Source organism: Terrapene carolina, unplaced genomic scaffold (genome assembly GCF_002925995.2).
Source record: "Terrapene carolina triunguis isolate 2854851 unplaced genomic scaffold, T_m_triunguis-2.0 Scaffold771, whole genome shotgun sequence".
Lineage (NCBI taxonomy): Eukaryota > Metazoa > Chordata > Testudines > Emydidae > Terrapene > Terrapene triunguis.
Window position 1 is genome coordinate 1,077,290 of NW_020665122.1, and position 10,140 is coordinate 1,087,429.

Below are 10,140 nucleotides of genomic sequence, written 5' to 3' on the forward strand. Positions count from 1 at the left end.
GTGTGCATGCTCTTAGAGTATGCCTACAATAGAAATGCTACAGTGGCACAGCTTCAGCTACAGAAGGGGTCCTTCCATCACTGTAGTAAATCCACCTTTCCGAAAGGGGGGAGCTCGGTTGATGGAAGAATTCGTCTATTGACCTAGCAGAGTCTACACCAGGGCATAGGTTTGTTTAACTATGTCTCTCAGGGCAGTGAATTTTTCACACCCTTGAGCATCACAGCTAGGTCGACCTAACTGTAGTGTAGATCAGCCCTTAGCCAAAACAATACTGAGCCAAGTCCCTCCACCCAGTTCATAAATTCCTGAGCTAACTCAGCCCTTTGTTGTGGGAGGCAACATGTGTTTAATTATCTCTTACAGTTACCTTTGAAGGGCGGTGGTTAAACTCATAACTTTAAAATACTTAATATAATGTATACAAATTTAAATAACATTGAAATGAAGTGCTTTGAACTTATCAAAACAAAATGTTTTGATCCTTTTTTGGTCAGATATTTTGGTCAGATATAGCTCCACAAAGTTTTGATTTTGTCCAATCAGCATTATCCAATGGAAAACTGTTCTGTTGGGAAATTTTCCACCAGCTCTAGTGGTTTGTTTTGTTTTTTACAGGGAACATAAAATCATCAGCTCATTTTTGTAACCTACAGAACCAGGACTAGATTCTCCTCCACTGACACAGAGTTTGCAAAGTGCATCTCTGATCTCTTCACCTCTAGCATGTGCTACGTTCAGGAGTGTGATGTGTGCACCAGGGAAGGACAGATGTACATTTCTGACAGGGAGAACTGAGGTGTATTTATGGATAGAACTTGGTACAAGTTACACCTGGAGCATTGCAACACCCTTGACCCTCATCGGTACTGCCCTCTTGTGGAGCTTTGCTGGCCAATTTCAGGTCTATTTGACAAAACAGGAAGTCCTGCTTTAGCTCCACCCCTTTTCTGAGCCAATGAGAAGACTTCTTTGGGCAGCAGAGCACCCTACTGGAGCCCTCATTCTCTTCCACGCCAGCCATGAAACTTGTGAGTCCCTCAATTCTCCATTGGACATTTTAGAAAAAGTCACCAAATCCTTTAATAAAATAACAGTGAACAGAAATATGATCTGTCCTTTGATTTTTATATCTGGCACATCAAGATTTCAATTACTATCAATAATCAAAGGCAATCAGACAATCAAGTGCCTTTAAAATATTTGCTAACTGTATGTGTAACCCACTGGGCAATTCAATCCCCATTTCCAGCCAAGATGGGACCAACACACATGCCAAGTACTGTGGTGCTCAATGGGTGACATTCAGGAGTCAAGTGGGGGAAGGGTTGCATACTTGGTCCTGTCTTTTCCTCTTTTCACAACAAGTGTAATATTCATTTACCACACAGATGCAAGCAGAGGATGGGGGTGGGGATCCCTTGTGTGGGCTTGGGAGGTTGGGGGCAGAAGAATGGGAGACAAGGGATGGCTTGAGTAATAGTGAATCATGAGGGTAGGAGCTCTGACTGCCAGAAGCTGGGACTGGACGACAGTGGAGGGTCACTTGATAATTGCCCGGTTTTATTCATTCCTCCTGAAACATCTGGCACCAAACACGCTCAGAAAACAGGATACTGGGGTAGATGAGCCATTGGTGTAGGCCAGCCTGGACGGTCTTATGTTCTAATCCGCAACCCATTAACCCTCCTTTTTTGTCCTATGCCTAAAGATGTGTTAAATGGCCACTTCACCTTGAATGGTCTCTTACAACCAACATGTGTTCCACCTTGCATTTAGCTGTGGCACGGAGCCCCTTTCCCAGACTTGAAGAAAGAGCTCGGAGGAGCTTAAAAGTTTGTTTCTTTTACCAGCAGAAGTTGGTCCAATGAAAGATGTTTCCTCACCCACCTTGTCTCTATCATAAATTTAAGCATCATTTTCTTATTTTTGTCACATTTTCCCAGGTGACAAAATGTAAAAAAAAAAAAAAGTCAGAGAGAGTAGGGAAATCCCCACTTTCCATCAATTTTATCCCTCTGCCTGCCATACTCACGTGTTGGATCACTCAGACAATTCAACAAAATGGTGCCCCCAAAAAGCCTATCCATATGTCATGGAGTGTGGGGGAGTCAGGGCCCTGCACTCCCCACGATTCACCAAAACTCTCAGCCAGCCAGTAAAACAGAAGGTTTATTAGATGACAGGAACACAGCCCCAAAACAGAGCTTGTAGATACAGAAACCAGGGCCCCTCAGTCCGGTCCATCTTGGGAGGCAGGGAGCCCAGACCCTCCCTTCGTTTCCCCAGCCAGCTCCAAATTGAAACCCCCTCCAGCCATCTAACCCAGCCACACCCCCTGGCTCCTCCTCCAGCCTTTGTCCAGTTTCCTGGGCAGAAGGTGTCACCTGGTCCCAACCCCACACCCATGTATCATCACTCAAATGAAGTCACACTCTGATATCCCACCACCATCCAGCACCAATGCAGACAGTACCAGTAAAACTCCCGTGCAACATTACCAGGTTAATACTCCCTATTCCGTCACACCATAACATCAGACAATGGGCCACAACGCCTCCCCCATCATCCCTTGCTCCCCAGGCAGGGGAAGCACAAACAAAACCACCCGTGTGTGGGGGTGGCTGGTCCCCAAGGGAATGCAGGGGGGGGGCCCCCAAAGCTGCCTGTGCCTAAAGCTAAAGGAAGCCGTTAGTGGTTGAAGCGTGTCCAGCACCCAACAGCAAGCTCCCCTGTCCTGTGGCAGCATCGTGGTGCAGCCGATCTGGGGACGTACCTTACACAGCCTGTGCTGATGCACCGTCCTTCCTGGTCCTGGCGGGCCTGGTGCGCCGGGGGGGGGGGGGGGGGCAATCTTTGCTGCTGGAGCAAAATCAACTGCGGGGGGAAACTCCCCAGGACTTTGCTTCAGGGGCTGAAACGAAGAGAAGGGACGGATTTTCTCTAAGGATTAAAGAGTTTTCAGTTTTAGTGAGCACGGGTCAGGGCTGAGCAGGGAGAGGTTTCTTGTAGCCTGGGGTGGAACAGGATTCGGTCCCTCCCCTATTGCGAAAAGATCCTAAATTAACCCTGTTCTGTTTTTCTGATATTTTCCCCGTTCTCTCCCCACAGCTGCAGTGTGAATCATTCCTTCCTCAGCCATTGCAGGCCCTCTTCTCTTCTCCCCAGCGCAGCCCAGTAACCCCTTCTCCGGCCCTTTGCCAAGTAGAGCCTATACCTGAAACCCTGAACTCTCTGCCCCCAACCCCCGCCTGGTGCACAAAGAGACACATGGGAAATTGTTCCCCTCCCATCTGTCTCCCCACTTGGGAGATATACTGAGATCAGGCACTGGGCGGATTCTCCACCATGTTGTGTCGTCATTTACACCAGTGCAAAACGAGTCCAGAATGCTGCTCTTCTGGATCACTAGAGCTGCACACCCGCTTTTCACAGGTGTGAATGAGTGTGCGAGGTGCAGGCAATGGAGAATCTTTCATCACTCAAACAGCCCCGTCTGATTCACAGGGAGCTTCGTGACAGGCTCAGGAGCCGGTTTGGATCCTGTGCTCCTGGAAACCGAAAGCAACAGGCTGAGCTGCCCCTTTCCCAGAAATGGGAGGAAGCCGGGAAGTGGGGCTGGCTCTGAGCCACCAAACTGCAACCCAAATTCCTACAGCCCTTATCTCTTGCAAGGACACACAGGCGAGGGCCTGGCATGTGGAGCTGATTAGCTGGCAGCCACCCGACAGCAGCTTGAAGGCTTGTCTCTCTCCCCAACAGAAGTTGGTCGCCAATAAATATATTCGCTCAGTCACCTCATCTCTCTCAGAAACGTTATGTAAGCGGAGAATGGTCCTGCTATTGTGGGGAACTTTCCTGGCTTCTGCTCTCCCGGCTCTGGCCCCGCAGCTCTCAGCTGCAGTTTGGACCCATCCACACGGCCGGTCTGCGCTGCCCCAGCTCTCCAACTCCAGCTCTTCTGGCTCTGTGCTGCGGCTCACCCCTTAGCTCTGCCCTGGCTCAGGTAGCCCCAGCTCACACGTAGCATTGGACCGTGGGCTCCTGACTCCCTCATTGGCCTGCAGTCCTATCTAGCACACTGACCTGGAGCGTTGCCCTCTCCTCATTGGCCCCAGGGTCTGTCAGTCTTGTCCTTGTCTCATGTGAAAAAATGTAAAAAAAAAAAAAAAAAAGGGCAGAGACAGTGGGAAAAACCCACTTTCCCTCAATTTTATCCCTCTGCTCTCCACGCCCATGTTGTTAGATCGCACAGACAATTCAACACAAGGGCTCTCCAGAAAAGCCTCCCCATAAAATCAGACAATGGGCCACAACCCCTCTCCCACCGCCCCTTGCTCCCCAGGCAGGGGAAGCACAAACAGAAGCCCCCATGTGTGGGGGTGGCTGGTCCCCAAGGGAATGCAGGACCCCCATAAGCTACCTGTGCCTAAACCTAAATGGAACCGTTCGTGGTTGAAGCGCGTCCAGCACCCAACGGCAATCTCCCCTGTCCTCTGGCAGCATCGTGGTGCGGCCAATCTGGGGACGTACCTTACGCAGCCTGTGCCGTTGCACCGTCCTTCCTGGACCTGGAGCCCCTGGTGGGTCGGGGGAACCAATCTTTGCTGCTTCTTCTGGACTTTGCTTCAGGGTCTGAAACAAGGAGAAGGGACGGACTTTTCTCTAATGATTACAGAGTTTTCAGCTTTAGTGAGGAAGCGCGGGTCAGGGCTGAGCAGGGAGAGGTTTCCTGTATCCTGGGGTAGAACAGGATTCGTCCCTCCCATTCTGGGAACAGATGTTAGATTAACCCTGTTCCGTTTTTCTGCTATTTTCCCCTTTCTCTATCCACAGCTGCAGAGCGAATCATTCAGTCCTCAGGCATTGCAGGTCCTCTTCTCTTCTCCCCCAGGCAGCCTGGGAACCCCTTCCTCAGCCCTCTGCCAAATGAAGCATATACCTGAAACCCTGAACTCCCTGCCCCCAACCCCTGCCTGGTGCACAAAGAGAAACGTGAAATTGTTCCCCTTCCAAGCTGTCTCCCCCTTTTGGAGATGAGCTGAGATCAGGCACTGGGCTGATTCTCCATGATGTTGTGTCGTCATTTCCACCAGTGCAAAATGGGTCCAGAATGCTGCTCTTCTGGATCACTAGAGTTGTACACCTGCTTTGCACTGGTGTGAAACAGTTTGCAATGTGCAGGCAATGGAGAATCTTTTATTGTGCACAGGCACAGCGATGGGGGGACGAAGGGGCAGGTGCCTGGGGCCCCAGGGCTTTAAAAGGGCCCCGCTCCCAGCCGCTGCCACTGCTACCATGGTAGCAGGCAGAGCCCCGGGCCCTTTAAATTACCACCGGAGCCCTGGGCGGCGCATGCCCAGCGGTGCTGAAGGGCTGGGTGAGGGAGGCTAGCCCCCCGCCCTGCCCCTTCTTCCCGAGGCCCTGCCCCTTCTGGGGGTACGGAGCCGGCCCCCCCAACCTTGCCAAGGTATAACAAACAAAATAATGAGACCCCCAAATTCATCACAGGAGTGCAGGGGGTGGGGGTTGCCTGGGGGCAGGAAGTTTTAACGCAGGAGCATAGGGGGAGCTGGGATGGCTCAAAGCAAAGGGGGATCACAAGGGTGGGAGCAATTGGTTGTTCCAGGGGCTGGGCCAGGAGGACAGTGAAAAAGTTGTGTGTGTGTGTGGGGGGGGGGGAGAGTTTACAAAGTCTCCAAACATGTGGGTGGGTGGGGGAAGGGAAGACTTTTCCAAACATAAAAAAACCCCAACTTTTCAACTGGAAAAGGTGAAAAAGTTTTAATTCTTTAGAAAAATCTGTATTTTGGGGTGTGACATGGGGTTCCTGGGGCAGCGCACACGGAAAATGCCCAGGGCAGGGCGGGCTGCAGAAAAGGAGAGCAGATTCTCCCACAGCTGGAGGTTCACACGGTCGTTACATTCACCAGCCAGTCACACATGGGGAAAATAACAGAAACTGAACAGGGTTAATCTAGGATCTGTTCCCAGAATGGGAGGGATGAATCCTGTTCCAGCCCAGGCTACATGAAACCTCTCCCTGCTCAGCCCTGACCCACACCTCATTAAAACAGGAAACTCTGTAATCAGTAGAGAAAAATCTTCCCCTTCTCTTGGTTTCAGCCCCTGAAGCAAAGTCTAGAAGAGTTTTCCCCCAACAGATGTTTTTGTTCCAGCAGCAAAGATTGGTTCCCCGAACCCACCCACCAGGGACCAGAAAGGACAGTTCCTCAGCACAGGCTGCATAAGGTACATCCCCAGATCGGCTGCCCCATGATGCTGCCAGAGGACAGGGGAACTTGCTGTTGGATGTTGGACACATTTGAACCACTAACGGCTTCCTTTAGCTTTAGGCACAGGCAGCTTTGGGGGCCCCTTGGGGACCAACCTGCACACATGGGTGGTTCTGTTTGTGCTTCCCCTGCCTGGGGGAGTAAGGGGGTGGTGGGGGAGGGGATCCGGCCCATTGTCTGATTGTATGGGGAGGCTTTTTTGGGGACCCCTTGTGTTGAATTGTCTGTGATCCAATACATGGGCGTGGAGAGCAGGGGGATCAAACTGAGGGAAAGGGGTTTTTCCCCCACTGTCTCGGACTTTATTTTACATTTTTTTCATCTGGGACAATCTGAAAAAAGAGCTGACATCTGGGTCGCTGAGCAGGCTACAGCTCCCAGGTTGTTATTGTCTTGCTGTTAAGAATATGGATGTGACGGATTGTGGAAGATTTGAACCAAGTTATATCAGCCATTTTGTGTGTCTGTGTCTGCTATTCACCCTCCATTTTGTATGTCTGTGTCAGCTATACTCCATCCATTTTGTTTGCAGGCTTCCATGTTGGATTCTGTTCGCCATTTTGAGGCCTCAGTTCAATCCAGTTTAATCTACTTTATGCACAGCCTGTTGTGAGGCAATACCGAGACATCTCCGCTGCTGGGAGGGGAGCGTAACACCCCGTCGAGCACTAGAACAGAGAGCTGTCGAAATGACAAGCAGGGTCTACTGACTTTGTAATGACTTTTAACGGTTGGCCCACCCCTATGAAACAGTCGGTGTGGGGCGGAGTTTCACAATCGGATCACAGATTGCTGGTTGGTGTCTGTGGTTAAGAATTTTCTTTGCTTAAACCTGTGTGTTTTGCTTCCCAGCCACATGTTCCCCAAGAGGTTAAAATATAAGTTCAGAGTTTCCACAGCCTCGCTGGAATTCTAAGGTTGTTTCCATGCTGACATAGCTACAGCGATGTAGCTACGATTATATACAGTCTCCATAGTGCAGACAGACCCATACATCCAGTACTGTTGCCGCAGTGCCATAGTACAGACGCTTTCTACATTAATGAAAGGGGTTTTCCATTGATGTCAATCCTCATTTCCAAGAGACAGGAGCTAGGTTGATAGAAGAATTCTTCCATTGATTTAGCCGCATCTACACCAGGGGTTAGTGACATTTTTACACAGCCCTGTGCAACATGGGTAGGTTGATCTAACTGTCCAATGTAGGCTAGACCTTAATGGTGCTGAGAATTCACACCTTTGCCCGGTGCTATTAGTGACACAGGTGAGGAGTGTGTGTTTAATATGGTATTTCATCGGACAGTGTCCCCTTTTCCTGTGGGATGATCAGAAGTAATAGCAGACGCTGGGAATTCAACCTCAGCTTTGTCTGTTTCCAGCCTTATTAAAAATCATCTTCATTTAACAGAAAAAAACCTAGCTGTTCCCTCCCCTCCCCACATCTTAGTCAGTCAATCTTTCTCTCGTCTGTCACATTACATGTGAGAAGGAAGGAAACACCACCTCCTCTCTACTCAGATCCAGTCCCCACTTGCCATGGGGTTGGCAGCAGACATGTTGCTCTTTTGTTCATTGTCACAGGATGTCTGGCCCCTGTGACTGAAGTGGGTCCAACCTCCCCCTCCCTCCCTGTGCCAGAACAGGAGCTCCCAGCTGGGACAATTAAGGGATGGGCTGCACTGGGTAATACAGGTCCAAGAAGGTACGTCTACACTGCATTGTAAACCTGGGCCTGCGGGACCCGAGCTTGTGGACTCAGTGTTTCCAAGCCTGCACTTGAGTGTCTACATTTCACTGGACACCTGAGTTTACAAGTGCTGGACCCAGGTCTCAGGGCTGTGCTAACATGTCCACACTGCACTACGCAGAGCTTCTGATTGGGTCTACAGCTTGAGCTGTGTCCACCCTGCAGAATGACAGGGGTTGGACCTGAGTCACAGCAGGACTTGGGCTCTGACCCCACCCCCCAGCAGGGTCCTAGGACCCGCTCCCACGTCAGACTGATTTGGGTGTGGAAGGAACAGAGGTTGAGTCTCAAACCTGAGTCAGAGTCAAGGCTTGGTGTGCAGTGTGGACAGACCCTAGAGAGCACCACTGAGGGGGGACTGGCTGAGAGAGAGGCAGGAATCAGGAGCAACAGGACTGCCAGAGACCCCTAGAAGCGGAGGCAGTGAAAGTCGGTAATGCAAGGGTGAGCCAAGAAATGGTTTTGGCTCTTGGTTTGTTTAAGTTTGGGACAATGAAATTACAGAAAGGAGACTCAGGTTGCGGCAGTTTATCCTGGGAATCTGGGGAAAAGCTCTGCCTTGGGACACTGTTATTGGTTATTCTCTGCTCCCTCCAAAGCCTTTTTCAGGACTCGTTGAGCATCTTCTGTAACTTCATCCAAAAACCTATGTAGCATTTCATAGGTGACATTGTAAGATCTCTCTGCTGCTATCCCAGAACCAATCAGTGGTATCAGGCTGATAAAATATTTAATTGTCATCATATTTTCCCCTGTTGCCTCTCTGAGCCGCTTCAAAGCCTCATCTCTTGTTATATTTTTGGCCAGAGGGGACTTTATCTCAGACTTCAGCTCATCAACAGACTTCCCAACTTGCTTAGCGAGTGATTTGAGGGAAACATCATCCAGGCCAAAGGCCTTGCAATACTGCCTCATGTTCTCCACCAAGAAGTAGACATCACAGTTAACCGAGAGAATTGGCAGAGGAACAGCAGCGATAAGGCACGACCACAGGGCTTGTTTCCAGATCTGTTCCTGCAGGGCCTTCTGTTTCTCTTCCAAGATTTTTTCAGAGGTGCTGGGCAGGACACAGATGAGAACATGTCTCTTGTGAGTGTCGAGGTCATTTGCAAAAGTCTCCTGCAGTAGGGGAGAATCATACTTGTGAAAGTCCCATCTTGACACCAGGAAAACTTTTGGGGAGATGATGCCTGCTTCTTGCAGGTACCTCATGCTGTTATTTCTGATTGCCTGTAGAGTTCTCTCCTCTGAGAAATTGCTTTTTTGTTGTTCATTATGCAAGTCCGCATCCACCTTGGAGCGGACAAAATAAAATTTCTTCCCCATCCTCTTGATTTCTTTGGCAAGTTTGGTATCAAATTCTGTGAAGCGCCCGGCTGCGATGATGATGAAGAAATCATACTTATCAAGGTTCATGTCTTTTACATATCTTTCTGCTGGATACTTTGGTGATCCAATCCCAGGTAGATCCCACAAAATCACATTTGGGTCAATGGGATGGGGGTAAGAAGTTTTCTTCTTTGTTGTTTCTTCCACCCCAGTTTTAGCTGCACAACTCTCATCATCATTCAGGCTTCTTATGGCATTGATGAAAGACGACTTTCCAGAGCCCGTGATTTCTGTGATGGCGATGTTGACTTTTGTATTTCTGAGCAACTCATAAGACTTCTTCACCACAGAAATGGCTTTTGAGAAGTTCCCAGCTTTGACAGCAGTCTGGAATTCTTCAGTTTCCTCCTCAGACAGACCGGGAAGTTTACTGCCCCATTTTGAAAACAACTCATCCCAGTGAGTTTTTGAATCTTCCGTCATCCTGGGAGAAGAAATATAAATTCCAGTCAGGGCTAGGGGTTTCCCCCCAGAGCTATTTACTATCAGAACTGCATGTGGAACAGGCTGGTCTGAGTGGGAGCAACAGCAGCTGGGGAAGGAGCCAGGGCAGAGGGGCGCCAATGAGAGACATTGACTAAGCCTGGCCTGGAAACCCACAAGCTCCTGTTTGCTGGAATAGAGACTGGAGTGGCGAGGGCACCCCAGGCACTGATCCTGAAGAGCCCTGTCTGTCGGCGGCACTGCTCCAGGGACTCAGACAGGAAC

At 49.9% G+C, this 10,140-nt stretch overlaps 1 protein-coding gene across 1 annotated transcript; it reads right to left on the reverse strand.

The window, feature by feature from the left end:
• Window positions 1-8,613: 8,613 nt before the first annotated feature.
• On the reverse strand, window positions 8,614-9,855 carry LOC112118757 (interferon-inducible GTPase 5-like). Its single transcript, XM_024217174.3, has one exon. The coding sequence runs from the start codon at window positions 9,853-9,855 to the stop codon at window positions 8,614-8,616; it is 1,242 nt and encodes a 413-aa protein (XP_024072942.2).
• Window positions 9,856-10,140: the final 285 nt, after the last annotated feature.